This window comes from Dreissena polymorpha, chromosome 10 (assembly GCF_020536995.1).
Source record: "Dreissena polymorpha isolate Duluth1 chromosome 10, UMN_Dpol_1.0, whole genome shotgun sequence".
NCBI lineage: Eukaryota > Metazoa > Mollusca > Bivalvia > Myida > Dreissenidae > Dreissena > Dreissena polymorpha.
In genome coordinates, this window is record NC_068364.1 from 9,048,957 (window position 1) to 9,066,505 (window position 17,549).

Here is a 17,549-nt window from a genome sequence, read left to right on the forward strand (position 1 = left end):
AATATAACTTAAATAATAATAAAACTTTAGTTAAATGTAAAAGATTATAACAATTAAAAAAAAAGTTTCAGTAGAGAATGACTTAGTATTCTGCCATTTTTTTAGCAAAATAAATAAACAAAAAATAAGTCTATCATGTCAATTACATTTATCTATTGAACAATTTCTTAATCAACTCAACAAGTAAAACTACTGCAATGTCCAAACGAATAAAAGTACCTCAAATCAACGAATTATGTTAGTGATTGAATCACCCATTAACTGCAAGAAAGTGTTTGGATTAACTTTTAAACGTTATTATGCAAAAATGTTACACATATGAAAGCAAAATTTTCTTTCTTTATTTATTAATTTCTTTAATTGGTTCTTAACTTCACTGCTACCTTTTGGTCAATATCACTAATTTTTCTATTCTGGGAAATGTTTCCACTACCTTACCACAGTCCACTAGATTATGATTTGCAGATATTGTATTACTGAACAAATCATTAAAAACATCATAGAAAGCACCAGAATCAACAAGAATATCAATACACATGTATACACTTATAGAGGTAATTCATATCACAGCAGGAAAGCACCTATCATCTGGGCCGAACTTTCTCGTGATGAATTTGAACTTCTTGAGGTACATATAACTTCCCATCAGAGAGTAGGTAACTCTTCCGATCTGATATATTTTCGCCCGGTTCCATGCTGTCAACCGCTTGGAACAACAAACGTTTCTGGAAATTGAACTGGATGGAGGCAAACTCGTAGAAATCCTGTTCCATCTTCCATATGGTGGACTCTTGGATCTTCTTGATGGACCCCTCACTGGGCGATTCCTTCTTGTTTGTCTGTCGTAAATGGGATCTCTCTCCTAAAAGATTAAAATAGAGAGTTAAACTTTTATGTTCAATTTTGTTTTTTTTAATTAGGGTGGTCAATTATATCTCTTTATTCATTTTCCTACTGTTACAATGATTGAGAGTATGGTATATTACTGCCCCTGAAATTCCTTTAATCATAGAAATTCAATATTAATTGATCATTCACAGAATTTAATCAATATTTTTACTTAACTGAAATTTCTCTGGCATTAGAAGTCACTCTACAGACAGACATTCAATAATCACTGACAATGTTCACCTGAAACATACTTGTGACTACCAATTCACATCAAGAATTGTGATTTTAACAAAACTTGTATCAGACCAGCGATTCAGCCTCACACAGAAAATTGTTAAATGACATTCTCCTTCTCATTTTAAATTAATTATTCACTACTTGTATTTCTATGTGAAGCTAGACGATCCGCAAAAGCTTTATTTAACAGATTTGGACTTTATTATCACATGTATAAATAATAGATTCATAGAACCTGACACTTAATATTGATAACACATCATAGTTATGTCAAAACTGCTCATAACAGGGATCTCACAAAACCAACAAGGGTTTCTTTACCATTTCTAATTTGGGGACAGGTGTGGGAACCCTTCAGATGGGGTTACTGTACCTTTATATTTCTAAATTTTACAATATTTTCTTCTACCTATAATAATACATTCTGAGAAGACTTATTTGAATGAAAATATATTAAATACACCATAACTATAGCTATGTGAGGTGGAGCCAAATGTTAGCCATAAATTGGCTACATATTAAAGACTAACAAGGGACAAAACTGTCACAAAACCAGGTTTTCAATTTGAAAAAAACAACAACAACAAGAGCTGTAATTGTGAAACACAATTCCCCCATAATGTGATTTGAAGCCATATATTTGACCTTTAACCTTGAAGGATGACCTTGACCTTCCACCACTCAAAATGTGCAGCTCCATGAGATACACATGCATGCCAAATATCGAGTTTCTATCTTCAATATTGCAAAAGTTATGACCACGGTTAAAGTTTTGGGACAGACACACACGTACAATGACAGACAGACACATACAATGACAGACAGACAAGCCAAAAACAACATACCCCCGACCATTCAATCTGGGGGCATAAAAAGTCTGATATAGGAAGACAATTCAAAATGTGCATTGTTACTGATTGTTCCTAGTCACCCCCTTGTGTCAATTTGTTTTCTATTTTTAGTTGTGGCGACCTTGATTTCAATTTGAAAACAAGAGATGTGTTTGTCAGAAACACAATGCACCTTATTGTGCCTCTTTAAAATAAAATTTCAATATCTCATTTGGCAGGTTTAGAAATTATCTCCATTTTAAAGCTTATTACTTCCCTTGGATTGTATTTTTTTACTTTTGACCTTATAGGATGACCTTAACCTTTCACCTCTCAAAATGTGAAGCTTCATGAGATACACATGCATGCCAAATATCAAGTTGCTATCTTCAATATTCAAAAAGTTATGACCAAACTTTAACCAAGGTTCAAGTTTTGGGACACACACAACGAATGAATGACAGACAGACAGGCCAAAAACAATATGCCCCCGATCTTTCGATCCGGGGACATAAACAGTCTGATAATGGAAGACAATTCAAAATGTGCATTGTTACTGATTGTTCCTAGTTACCCCCCTTGTGTCAAATTCAATCTATTTTTAGTTGTGGCAACCTTGACCTTGGAGATATCCACGTAATTCTTTCGCATGACACACCATGCAATGATTGTGAACAAATGTACCAAGTAATTTTAAAATCTCACAATGAATGACATAGTTATGGACCAAAGAAGATCATTTATGGCCTTTCTTTACCTTTGAACTCAAAGTGTGACCTTGACGTTGCAGATATCGACGTAATTCTTTCGCATGACACACCGTCCAATGATGGTGAACAAATGTCCCAAATGATTTTAAAATCTCGCAATGAACAACGGCACGGACAAGCTTGTGGATTTTCCTTAGGACTGGCTATTTACAGTTCACCGTTTCCCACTTAGATAAATATTTTGATGTGTTTGTAGTGTCTTAGAAAGTCTCTAAAAAAGATATATTTAATTGAAGACTTTTTTACAAGTTTTTATGGCTTCATCTCCAAACCTTACACGTAGATACTGATGAGCAGGAAACAACAGTTACTCACAGGCTGTTCTGGTTTTATGCTGTTTGCACATAGCCATTATCATTTTGCTTCTAAGTGGGAAACAGTTGAATATCAATCCAACTGAGTGGCATGATCAATTTTCTCATAGAAAGATAACTCTTGTAGATAATCTTTGCGAATGCTTTGCAAGAGTTGGCTTGCTTTACCAAGTGTATTTCTACCGCATGTTTTTAATGGTTAAGATTTTATAGTCAACCAAGCACTCAAGATAACTATAGTAGGCAAAAAACAGTTGTATCAGTGTTCATTGATGATCTGTTATGTTGCTAAGGTAACACAGTTTAAGATTGGTAATTATGTACATCAATTTGAGAAAACAAGCAAATCCAGTCTCTTATACTTATTTGACTTAATTTGACCTAATAAAGTTTTGAACTGTCATTTTTGGTTTCAGAAAGGCAGTTTTCTGTTAACTTGAAAAAGTGGATGACGGTACAATTTTATCCACTTTTCAGAAAACTGGTTTAGTACCTACCACCTACCACTAAGGTGGCCCTGGCTAAGGGGATATGGTGTACGCCTAGAGACCAGGAGGTCACGGGTTCAATCCCCATTGTGGAAGCGTTCTAAAGATCTCCCCTAAAGACACAAAGTACTGGTTCGACCCAGGAAACAGACTGGAGAGCATTTCAATAAGCATTGGGCTGATGAAATCGAACTTAAATGAATAGGTTTAAAACTTAACCCTTTCCCACATAGAAGCAAAGTGAAAACATCTATGTGCAAACAGCATAAAACCAGAACAGCTTGTGAGTTACTCGCAGTCTGTTCAGGCTTTAGGCTGTTTGCTGCTCATCATTATCTAAGGGTTGGAAATGAAGCCTTTAAAACTTTAATCTAGCAAGAACATTCTTAAATTAAATATAACTTTCTAAGAGACTACAAACGCATACACATACGTATCTAAGTGGTCAAGGGTTAACTGCTAGACTGCTTATGTACCTACCACTGAGATAGAGCTCCATGGCACCATGAAAGAAGCGAGACAGTATGACCTCCAACATGGCTATGAAGTCCCCCAGCTCCTCAGTAATCCCAACCGGCAGGAAGTGGTTGATCAGGTTGTACTTGGCCATGTCCAGGGCCCAGCGACTGCCTGGCTGTATGCAATTTGAAAGTACACACCACACTTTACCATGTATCATGTGGAGTTTTAAACCCTCAAATTTCAATTTTAAAAGGTGGTGTGCATTTCACATTGATTAAAAGCTATTCTGAGCCCGAATATGCAATAAATTCATTATGCTCTCCTAAATAAAGACACGTTTGGCATGAACAATTGGGTGAGCATTATACATAGTTTGGTGTCATAGTAGAGTAAGGTAATAGTAATGTAGCACACAGGTGGAATCTGATCAGGTTGTATGGTATGATACAGGGTCAGTAAATAAATATACCTCAACAAAAAAGCCCAAGCCCAATTTAAAGTAGCCCCTGTATCACACTATATTGCATCTAGAGTTTGTAAAAGATTGCTATCTAATGTCATATACAAAAATACACGCTCTGGGACTTATATCTTTCTTGTATAAAATATGTTTAAAGTAATCTTATCACATAAATCATGTCACCCCTTAAGTGTGGCAAAATTGTTTAATTAAATTTAAATCCACATCAATGATTGGAACAATTCTAGCAGACAATCATACAAGGATCATTACTGTGAAGTTTCAAGAAAATCTTCTGATGGATTTAAAAGGAAATGTTGGTGAATGATTCATTTACAGACCATTCGCAAAAGACAAAACAAATCATCACAAAAGGTAATAGTATGTATGTTGTTAAATAAAATCAAAAGACTTTTGGCTTGTTTAGTGCAACAACTGATTTTGATCACTCTCCCTACCTGCATCTAAAGGAATGTCCACAGAAGAATGGGATCTGCAGCCAGAGATTGACTGGGTCACAATCCTTCTGTCCCTGCTCCACGCACTCGTCAAATGTCTGTTGAACCAGTCAGAACAAGAACATGAGCACAAAGCTGTATCATTGCAAATTAAAAGGGAACAACATACACCATCTAACCCCCCCCCCCCCAAAAAGCAAACATTTTCGACTAGGTAATTTTTGCTTCGTTAATTCTTATCTTTGAGCAATTTTTTTCGCAAAAGATACCATACCAAATGGCAATAAAATATCAAATGCACTAATTAAACAAGAGCTGTCAGAAGACAGCGCGCTGGACTATTCGAGTGCTTGACAGCATAACGTTAGCCATCATGGGGAAATTGTTCATATTCAATAAGGTCAAGGTAATATAGTCATATTCTAAGTGGAAGAGGACCATAATTATGTCCCCCGCCACTATAGTGGGGGACATATTGTTTTTGCCCTGTCTGTTGGTTTGTGTGTTTGTTTGTTTGCGTCAAACTTTAGCATTTGCCATAACTTTTGCAAAATTGAAGATAGCAACTTGATATTTGGCATGCATGTGTATCTCATGGAGCTGCACATTTTGAGTGGTGAAAGGTCAAGGTCATCCTTCAAGGTCAAAGGTCAAATATATGGGGACATAGTGTTTCGCAAACACATCTTGTTGAAACATATTGATCGGGTATGTGTTAAAGAAGTACTTTATAGACTAATCTGAGTTCAGGTATATGTTCCACAATCGAATGAACATTTGTAAAGACCTAAAAACAAACTAATAAGATTGTATTTAAAGTTTGATAGCAATAGCTTGGGTGGTATGGTTGGATGGTCTCCAAAAATGAAATAAATAAATATTTGTGTTTTTTTACCATGTTTAAAACAAGAGCTGTCAGAGGACAGCGCGCTCGACTATTCGAGTGCTTGAAAGTATAACGTAAGCCATCATGGGGGAAATTGTTCATATTCAATAATTTATTAGACAATCTTTCGAAAATAAAAAAAGGAAAAAATATTTTTTTTTGGGGGGGGGGGGGAGTTGAGAGTGGGTATAATGTGGGGTGTGGTCATTTATTAGACGATCTTTCAAAAATATAAAAAGGAAAAAACATGGTTTGGGGGGGGGGGGGTAGGAGGGGTGAGAGGGGGGTATAATGTGGGGTGTGGTAATTTATTAGATGATGTTTAAAAAAAATTGGGGGGGGGTAGGGGGGGGTTGAGAGTGGGGTAGTGCGGTATAATGTGGGTTGTGGTAATTTATTAGATGATGTTTTAATAATAAAAAAAAATTGGGGGGGGGGGATGGGGGGGGGAGGGATTATGGGTAGGGGCGTGGGGTATTGTTTGGGTGGAATCCATTGTGGTATTCAGGTAATTGTTGTTTTGTCGAAGTAATAATAAAATGTGATCATAAATAAAGAAGTAATGGCAATTTAAGCAAAATGTTCAATTATCTAAGTCTAAAAGGGGCCATAACTATGTCAAAATGCTTGATACAGTGGTCTGCTCTTGTTTATAGGTTGGGGTCATGTTGGTAAACAAGTTTGCAACATACAAAAGCAATATGTCAAAGGATATAGGAAATATTTGGGGTAGTGCGCAAACTTCAAAATAGATTTATCAATAATATGCATATTCTAAGTATAAAAGGGGCAATAATTATGACAAAATGCTTGATAGAGTTGTCTGCTCTTGTTTAAAGGTTAGGGTGATGTTGGTAAACAAGTATGGAAAATATGAAAGCAATATGTCAAGGGACAATTAAAAATAAATGGGGTAGTATGAAAACTTTTACATAGATTTATCAATAATATGCATATTTTAAGTATAAAAGGGGCAATAATTATGACAAAATGCTTGATAGAGTTGTCTGCTCTTGTTTAAAGGTTGGGGTGATATTGGTAAACAAGTATGCAAAATATGAAAGCAATATGTCAAGGGACAATGAAAATAAATGGGGTAGTACGAAAACTTTAACATTTGCTGCATATTATAAGTGGGAAAGGGGCCATAATTATTACAAAATGCTTGATAGAGTTATCTGCTCTTGTTTATAGGTTGGGGTCATGTTGGTAAACAAGTATGCAAAATATGAAAGCAATATGTCAAGGGACAATGAAAATAATTGGGATAGTACGATAACTTTAACATTTGCAAGCTAACGGAACGGAACAAAAACGCAGACGCCGGGGTGAGTATATAGCTACACTATATATATTTCATATATTATAGTCAAGCTAAAAATGCTTTTTGGGTGGGGAGTGGGTGGAGATGGGGGTATAATGTGGTTGTGTGGTCATTTATTAGATGATCTTTCAGAAATATGAAAAAAGGAAACAAAAAATATTTCTTTTTTGGGGGGGGGGGATTCTGGGGTGGGGCCTGTGGTTGGTTTTGGCGGAGTCCATTGTGGTATGTCAGGTAAGTGTTGTTTTGTCAAAGTATGAATCAAATCTGATCATAAATAAAGAAGTTATGGCAATTTAAGCAAAATTTATTAATTTGACCTTGAGAGTCAACGTCATTCAAAGGTCAATGTCAAATTCAACTTGCCAGGTACAGTACCCTCATAATAATAAGAAAGTATTTGTACTTTGAAAGCAATAGCCTTGATACGGTACTTTAGAAAAAAGTGGATATAAACACAAAATTTAACGAAATATTCAAAGTTACTAGGTCAACAAAGGGCCATAATTCTGTTAAAATGCTAACCAGAGTTATGCAACTTCTCCTGTACAGTCCCCTTAATTATGATAGTTAGTGAGTGTTCCAAATCTGAAAGCAATAGCTATGATACTTTAGGAGTAAAATGGACCAAAACACAAAACTTCAACAAATGTTCAATTATCTAAGCATAAAAGGGGCCATAATTCTGTCAAAATGCCAGTCAGAGTAACATAACTTTGCCTGCACAGTCTCCTTATTATAGTTAGTAAGTGTTGCAAGTATGAAAGCAATAGCTTTGATACTTTAAGAATAAAGTGGACCTAAACACAAAGCTTAACCAAATTTTCAATTTTCTAAGTCAAAAAAGGGTCATAATTCTTACAAAATACTTGATACAGTTGTCTGCTCTTGATTATAGATTGGGGTCATGTTGGTAAAGAAGTATGCAAAATATGAAAGCAATTTGTCAATGGACATAGAAAATATTTGAGGTGGTACGCAAACTTTAACATTTGTACGCTCACGCTAACGCCGACGCCGTGGTGATTAGGATAGCTCCACTATATATACTTAATATATAATAGTCGAGCTAAAAAAGCGCCTAAGTTTACTGTATATTTTCTAGCAAATGTTAATCTCGTAACCTCCTGTGCACCATTTTTGCTTATATCTAACACGTATACGCCTTCTTGATTGCCTTGACTTTGATTTAAATGTTAAAACTAATAAAACACTGATGAGTTTTCTGATATTTATTTGTCAACAAGCATGTGCTCTTCCACTCTCTCAATTGTCTCCCTTACAATACAACAAGACTGGATGAGTATTTCCCCTTACATTAGCAATCAGATAAAATAGTATTTTCCCTTATACTGTAAATATCAAATTAAACTGTACAAAGTTAACATTAAATTATCCAACAAAGTTTACAAACCATTAGGGCAGAGTGGGCACTCACAATAATATACCATTATAATAAAATAATACCAATACTAATGTAATGACCCGCTAAATTATTATTGTACCATAAATAATGGACCTTGAACATTAATATACACAAGAAGAAGCATAATGATGAGAAGCATATTAAACCTAAATAATACACTTGCATTCCAACTACATATCATTGTCAAAAATTTAAAAATTATTTACAGATAATAAAATCAAATATAAAGAGATTTATAATAACAATAAGGGAAAGATACAAATATATGTTTATGATTTTAAGCTTAGGGGATGGGCTGAACACGTTATTTATTATAAGCAAAGAAATATCTTCAAAAAAGATATTCGGCGTATATCCTGACTTTAAAATTAAGAAAGAAAATGTACGTTTCTAAGTTATTAAATGAAAAACAAAGGTTTAAGTATTGTTGGGTTCTTTCTTCACTTAATAGTCGCATATCGACAACACAACATGTTAGTTATGAAGTACACGTATATTAAACCACCAAATAGTGTTCATAGATATCACTTTTTTAAGTGAGATCACATCATGTGTGTCCTCAAATGGCTTATTATGAATTCATCAAAACATATTGTATGTTGATATGTGATTACGATGCAGTTTTCTTTCCACTCATTCAAATAACATTGTCACATCTGCAGCATGTGAAAATTAGTTTTATGGCATATGCCCCCAGCGTAGCTCAAGCCCACTTGCACAGTCTAGTCATGGACTACGTCTTCGCTCTACAAAAGGGTACGCAAGCTTTTGTGGTATCTCCAGAGTGCATATCCAGACAAGACTGTGAGGATGCGTAGGCTGGGCTTGAGCTACGCTTGCAGCATATTGCATAAGACCCATTTTCTTATGATGCGGGTTTAAAAAAAAACATGATATCTTGAAAGCAATACTGTGTTTTCAACAAAAGGCATTTATAGATATATTATTCTGTCTTCCCCTGACCATTTACTGACCCAGCACTTACCATGAAGGTCTAGGGGTGGAATAACCTGTAATGTGTTATTGTAACTGGGCCAAAATGTGTGTCTATGTTTAGTATGAACATGCAGAGAGTAGTCCGCATATCTCTACACTGAATAGTGTTACCACAAGACATGGTCATGTTGCTAATGTTCCAGGAGATAAATTATGCCTAAATCCGCAAATGAAATATTTGAATGTATTTATTCTGGTCTGCTGGGGTTATGTAAGGGTTATTTAAGGTGAAAAGCAGGGTTAAACAGCTACGCCAACAAATATGAATACACCACAAAATATCTTTAATGACACTCTTTTGCATGCTTTAATACTTACATATGATCAAGAACAATCAATTGTACCATGTCACTGCCCATTCTCCTGCGTTTGACCTGCGGCCGAAAGTTCCCCCCGTATCGCATGAAGTAGTAGTAGGAAAGGAGGCGATCAAGGGGGTTTCAGATGATGTTGATATAGACAGGTATCCCATCTGACAACCCCAACCTGAAACACAGAATCAATGGGTTCGGTGTTTTTTTGTAATTGTCAAAGAGATACCACAACACAAGCTCAGTAACTTATTTGATAGACACCTTACATTGGCCCACTCTTAAAACACGCAGAACAAAACTTCGTCCAATCATGTCATATAAAATTAGCCACCACATAGTTGCCATCACTCCCCCACATAATCTCCTTGTTCCTGTCGACAACCGATCCAGACTCAGCAGTAACCATTGTTTTAGACACATACAAACTTCAAAAGACTTATAAATAAAGTCTCATTCTACCCAAGATCAGTAATACAATGGAATTCACTACCTCCCCACATCCCACATACATCAGGCAGCCACAGTAGAAGTTTTCAAAACCCTTACTCCTGCGGCCGTCATTGTCCGCCTTATTCACCTATATACACTTACAATGTAAATTATTTTAAACTAACACACAATTTAGCACCTTCTGAACAATTTTTACCAGACTTCGTGTTATTCGCAGGCTGTTCTGGTTTTATGCTGGTTGCAAAAGCCATTTTCACTTTGCTTCTTATGGGGGAAAGAGTTAACCAATAGGGGCCGGAACAAAATCTTCTATTTAGAAGGAGTGCTGTATCAGAAAAAGAAGCTTGGGCCCAAATTTTAGCCCATTGCCAAGCTCAAAAACAATATGTTTTTCCAAATGAACAGGCCACTAAAATAGACAGATAAAGGCAGGCCACTCATATAGACAGATAAAGGCAGGCCACTCAAATAGACAGATAAAGGCAGGCCACTCAAATAGACAGATAAAGGCAGGCCACTCAAATAGACAGATAAAGGCAGGTCACTCATATAGAAAGATAAAGACAGGCCACTCATATAGATAAAGGCAGGCCACTCATATAGACAGATAAAGGCAGGTCACTCAAATAGACAGATAAAGGCAGGCCACTCAAATAGACAGATAAAGGCAGGTTACTCAAATAGACAGATAAAGGCAGGCCACTCATAAAGACAGATAAAGACAGGCCACTCAAATAGACAGATAAAGACAGGCCACTCAAATAGACAGATAAAGGCAGATTACTCAAATAGACAGATAAAGGCAGGCCACTCATATAGACAGATAAAGACAGGCCACTCAAATAGACAGATAAAGACAGGCCACTCAAAAAGACAGATAAAGGCAGGCCACGCATAAAGACAGATAAAGGCAGGCCATTCATATAGATAGATAAAGGCAGGACCCGCATATAGACAGATAAAGGCAGTCCACTGATATAGACAGACAAAGGCAGGCCATTCAAAAAGAAAGATAAAGCCAGGCCCCGCATATTGACAGATAAAGGCAGGCCACTCAAATAGACAGATAATGGCAGGCCACTTAAACAGATAATGAAAATCTTCTGGAATAGACAGATAAAGGCAGGTCACTCAAATAGACAAATAAAGGCAGGTCACTCAAATAGACAGATAAAGGCAGGCCACTCAAAAAGACAGATAAAGGCAGGCCCCTAAAACAGACAGATAAAGGCAGGCCATTCAAATAGACAGATAATAAAAATCTTCTCAAATAGACAGATAAAGGCAGACCACTCAAACAGACAGATAAAGGCAGGCCACTCAAATAGACAGATAAAGGCAGGCCACTCAACTAGACAGATAAAGGCAGGCCACTCAAATAGACAGATAAAGGCAGGCCACTCAAATAGACAGATAAAGGCAGGCCACTCAAATTGACAGATAAAGGCAGGCCACTCAAATAGACAGATAATGAAAATCTTCTCAAATAGACAGATAAAGATAGGCCACTCAAATAGACAGATAAAGGCAGGCCACTCAACTAGACAGATAAAGGCAGGCCACTCAAATAGACAGATAAAGATAGGCCAATCAAATAGACAGATAAAGGCAGGTCACTCATATAGACAGATACAGGCAGGTCACTCATATAGACAGATAAAGGCAGGCCCCACATATTGACAGATAAAGACAGGCCCAACATATTGACAGATAAAGGCAGGCCCCACAAATTGACAGATAAAGGCAGACCATTCATATAGACAGATGAAGGCAGGCCATTCATATAGACAGATAAAGGCAGGCCACACATATTGACAGATAAAGGCAGGCCACTCATATAGACAGATATAGGCAAGCCACTCATATTGACAGATAAAGGCAGGCCACTCAAATAGACAGATAACAGCAGGCCACTCAAAAAGACAGATAATGACAATCTTCTCAAATAGACAGATAAAGACATGCCACTCATATAGATAAAGGCAGGTCACTCAAATAGACAGATAAAGGCAGGTCACACAACACGACAGATAAAGGCAGGCCACTCATATTGACAGATAAAGGCAGGCCATTCAAATAGACAGATAAAGGCACGCCATTCATATAGACATATAAAGGCATGCTCCGCATATAGACAGATAAAGGCAGGCCACTCATATAGACAGATAAAGGCAGGCCATTCAAATAGAAACATAAAGGCAGGCCACTCAAATAGACTGATTAAGGCAGGCCCCGCATATAGACAGATAAAGACAGGCCACTCAAATAGACAGATAAAGACAGGTCACTCAAATAGACAGATAAAGGCAGGCCACTTAAATAGACAGATAAATACAGGCCATTTAAATAGACAGATAAAGGCAGGCCACTCATATAGACAGATAAAGGCAGGCCACTCATATTGACAGATAAAGGCAGGCCACTCAAATATACAGCAGGCTGTCAAGTGACCTTTTTTCAAAAAGTAGGAAAAAATAGGAACTACTTTTGCAAAAAAAGTAGGAAAAAAGTAGGAAAAAGTAGGAACTTTTCCCTCAAAAGTAGGAATACATAATACAATTTTTTTAGACACAGGTCCAGGAAAAATAGCTTGAAACAGAGCAGGAGTGCCATCACATGTTCTGTATGGATACCCACTTGAAGCTACTTTAAGGGCCCAGAGGATTTTAGCCTTTTGTACCTGTTCCTTGTGTGATGGATGTACTTGCATACAGATAGATTTATCCCCACCACCCTGAGAGCTGCTTGGCTTTGGAGCACTTCCAAACAAACGCTTTAGTGAATAATCATGCATGTACTGTATTTCATGTTTTCCTTGTGTTTTTGTCCATCTGCATGACTTATCAGTTGATTAGCACAAGAATTACTACACAAGATGGACTTCATTCAGACAGTACAATATCCTGCAAACTCATTGCCGGTATCTCTCTTGCACAACGATCCAAGTGTTTTTCACTGTTGTCCAACTTCTCCATCCATGGTTTGTTTTCCCACTAGGCATTTTAGTGTATCTATGATAATTAAGTTTCAAGCAAAGCTACCCTGATAAAGAAGTATAATTAGATGCTGTTCATTTTGGTGTATCATCAAATAAGTGGTTAGAGGTCTTCTGTGTATGGATATAAAAATGGTAATATATTGTGCATGTTATATCCTTAAGCAGAAGACCAAATTTATTTAGTGATACACCAACTTGTTATACAAGATTAATACTAGTATATAAAGCAGTGTCAATGCTCTGCTACACCTACATTTTGAATCCTTTAAATTGACAATAGGGTGTAGTTATAATGACTTAAGTTACATTCAAAATGACTGGTCATTACAGAGCAGATTATGCAACTGGAGATAGGACCTTATCACCTGACATCTTTTATGACATCATTGATTGGGCAATGAAACAGTTGCACTACATTGTTTATTCCAGTTTCAAATAATGGTTTTTACATTATTGATGACGTCGCGGGAGTGTAATAATGCCATTTAATAGTTTTAATACTACGCTGTTACATCTTGGAGTTACCTCCCTAGCTATGGCATCATTAGACAAGAGATGTGTTTGTCAGAAACACAATGCCTGTTGTTGTTGTGTTGTTGTTGTTGTTCAGAGTTTATTTTCAGGTCCATGCGCGCCCCTTCACTGGGTCATTATGGATTGACCTGCCCCTGTGACCTTTCAGGGAAAAAAGATTAATTTTGAGCCAAAGTTGATCAAATCTACCCCGGCTACCCGGGTATTCGCCAAAGATATAATTTAGATCCAAATATACCAGTGCACGGTGGCCAATAAGACCTTAATGTGCACCGGTAGTAGACAATTTCAAGTCAAATTCATGTCTGAACACAGCTCCGCCAAGGGAGTGCAGAACACAGCTCTGCCTTTATGGCCCATCTCGTCGTCACCGGCCGTTGTCTTCATCCCCGAGACAGTTTGAGTGCCGGCGCCCTGGGGTCCCTCTCTAAAGCCACCCTCTCGATGTTCTGGGGTCCCCCCGCACAAACCCAGGTTGCACCAGGTACACACAGACCCAGGTCCGTCCCATATGTCCTCCACACTGGTGGTCTCGCTGTCCCGCTGTTCCCGTCCCTCTACAGACGGGACCTCTGGCAGCAATCCCAGCAGTGTGGAAGACATCCGGCTCGAGGGTGACAGACTCAGCTGAATTAGCAGAGCCACCCGCTGAAGTTCCCCTCTATAAGGAAATATGTACAGGTGAGAAAATCTTCTGCGGGTGACTCTCGCCTCTGTCACGACGCGCACGCTCCAGCTGCTGACCGAGAAACATAATGCCCACAATTGCGCCGCTTTGAAATAAAATTTCAATATATCATTTGGCAGGTTTAGAAATTATCTCCATTTTAAATCTAATTACTTCCCTTGGACGGTATTTTTTGACTTTTTACCTTGAAGGATGACCTTGACCTTTCACCACTCAAAATGTGCAGCTTCATGAGATACACATGCATGCAAAATATCAAGTCGCTATCTTCAATATTGCAAAAGTTATGGCCCATGTTAAAGTTTTCGGACGGACAGACAGACAGACAGACAGACAGACAGACAGACAGACAGACAGACAGACAGACAGACAGACAGACAGACAACGGACTGACAGTACAACTGCTTGCCACCCTACTGGGAGCATAAAAATGGATCAGGGCATTTAGGCTCTGTGCATTTATCTTTAATTACTTAACATGATGTACCTATGATATCAATAGAACATCATATCCGTTGTCATGTTATACGGAATTTATTACATTATATTTGTAAATGATGAAAACTCGGCAAAGCATCAGTTTTATCTTTTTCAAATAACTTGTGTAATAAATTCCATATTACATAACCACTCATACAATACACGTATCTCTATATCTCTACATTCCAAACAGCAATATCATGTAAACATGCATAAGGTTTGGTCAAATTGTTGTCAATGGAAACAAAATGAAACTGGAATAAACAATGCATGGGTTCCCTCAGCTCTTGCATCACTGGGAACTGTGTAAGGTAGTGAAGTCTGCAGTATACAAATGCTAAGGATATAAACAAGGCACTATTGTTACTTCAAATAAAACTTTTGTCAATAATTTCAAAAGTTAAATAAGAATTAAATATTTATGCTTCCTGAAGAGGTGCTAGCAAACAGTCAGCATGGGTTGTCAGGTCTCATCTAGATGAATGCACCCTAACAGTGATACAGTCATGCCATAGATTCATTCATCCTGCAAGTTTACTAAATAAACTCTTTAAAAAAAATGAAAAAGTAGGAATAGTAGGAATATCTGGTAAACAAATAGGAAAAAGTAGGATCCTGATGAAAAAGTAGGAAATAGTAGGAAAAAGTATGACCGCTTGACAGCCTGAACCATGTAACCAGCATACTCAGGTCAGGTTGAAATGTATGAACAATTAGGTATGTATTGGCCTATTTTTGTATGGGGAAATCTAGTCTCACTGCTATAACCAGGTAACCAATATACTTAGGTCAGGTTGAAATGTATGAACTATTAGGTATGTATTGGCCTATTTTTGTATAGGGAAATCTAGTCTCACTGCTATAACCAGGTCACCTGTGAATGTTAATACAAAATAAATGCTAATATCTTTTTTACTGATCATATGGCTGAAAAGTGATTGGCATTTAAACAATAAATACACTGCAACTCCAATATATTGCGGTCCAGTATATCGTGATGTCCAATCTATCACGAATCGGCCGTGGACCCCATTTTTTTCACCCACTTTAATTTTCTGTGTAACATTAGACTTACATAAATCCAGTTTGTACCAGATTGTTTGTCTTCTTTGCGCATTGCATTCACGCTTGTGTACTGCCACAAACAAAAACCCAACTTCCTCAATATCAAAGGTAATTTCGTGTGTCACCTTTCACAACATTCTCTATTGAATTTGCTTTGAACTGACATGATGCCAGCTGTCAATCATTTTCCTCTTGGTAATTGTATCAGCCAATCAGTGCTCAGGCTGCTGAATACATTAGTCCCCCATGAAGGTGTATACAATAACTAAATGTTACAGAATCATACTAACCTATCTCAACAACCTGTGTGCGTTAGATAGGCATACACGACTTGTTTTTAATGTTCAGGGAAAGTCTGCACAGTTTTTTCCACTTCCAATTTTTTATTCAAAAGTAAAGTTAAAAGTGAGTTGTCTCCCATGCGTTATGAAGTTTTTATTCAGAATTTAAATATAAAAGCCCAAGCTTTCAATGATGAAGGATGATGTGACATTGTACATGAGGTCTTATTTTGTGCATGCTTTTAAGTACAAATAATTTACAGGAAATACACAAGAAGTGTTTATTTGTGGCTAGATTTTGTCATCTTTCGCAAACAAAAAAGTGCCAATGCTTTTCGGATTACAAATTGTATGAAACACATTTTTAAACACTTACATGGAATAATGTTTTTATGTTATACATATGTATAACACATGGATTTAACACATAACACAATATTATAGTTACGTAAATAGCGTGTTTTGAAATTGCCAAATTATGCTAATCCATATATATACATGCATGAATGACCTGACAAGTTATAGCATGTGCGCTGGATATAACGCGAATGCGACCTTTGGACCCTGCAAACCGCCATAAAATGGAGTTGCAATGTGCAAATAATAAAGGGTATAAAACTTCCAAAAATACTTGTCTCGGCACATTGCAGTCTAGTTTGTCACCTGATTACCCCCCTCTGTATATATTAACCCATTTATGCCTAGCATCTAGAAAAAAGGCCTTGGTAAACAGCGTAGATCCAGATGAGACGCCACATGATGCTGCGTCTCATCAGGGTCTCCGCTGTTTGCTTAAAGGAATTTCTGTAAGAAATATTCTAAATATAGAAATTAATATACTAGACATCTCTAATTTTTTAAATAAATTGATCCAATTTAAAAGGATGAGAGAGTCCATTAGGCATAAATGGATTTAAGCCTACTGCCATGCGTCTTGGGGAGGCTCACCAAAGACACATGTTTGTGAAACTCTTTTCAATATAAAAATCAGATTTTGGAAAGACTTTCAAACTTGTTATATTTCCCATGTAATAGACGCTCTTGCTGCAATAGGCGCCAAATGCTTAAGTTTAAGAAAAATGGCCATATTATTTATCAATTTCAGAAATTAAATGGAAACAAGAGATGTGTTTGTCAGAAACAAAATGCCCCCTAATGCGCCACTTTGAACCCATATAAATGACCTTTGACCTTGAA

The 17,549-nt window shown here is 37.0% G+C and overlaps 1 protein-coding gene across 2 annotated transcripts in view; it reads right to left on the reverse strand.

The window, feature by feature from the left end:
• Nucleotides 1–225: 225 nt before the first annotated feature.
• Nucleotides 226–17,549, reverse strand: part of LOC127848607 (heparan sulfate 2-O-sulfotransferase 1-like) — a 53,955-nt gene continuing 36,631 nt past the window's right edge. The window contains exons 6-9 of one of the 2 annotated variants that reach the window (XR_008034596.1): nt 9,861–10,028; nt 4,911–5,008; nt 4,011–4,164; nt 226–862 (exon numbers count right to left, since the gene is read on the reverse strand). Coding sequence is in view for 1 of the 2 variants with exons in the window: in XM_052381158.1 (XP_052237118.1) it covers nt 585–862; nt 4,011–4,164; nt 4,911–4,916 (438 nt within the window). In the remaining variant the exon portion in view is untranslated. Of the gene's footprint in view, nt 863–4,010; nt 4,165–4,910; nt 5,009–9,860; nt 10,077–17,549 lie in introns of those variants that run through there. The other variant, XM_052381158.1, reaches the window with a different exon arrangement.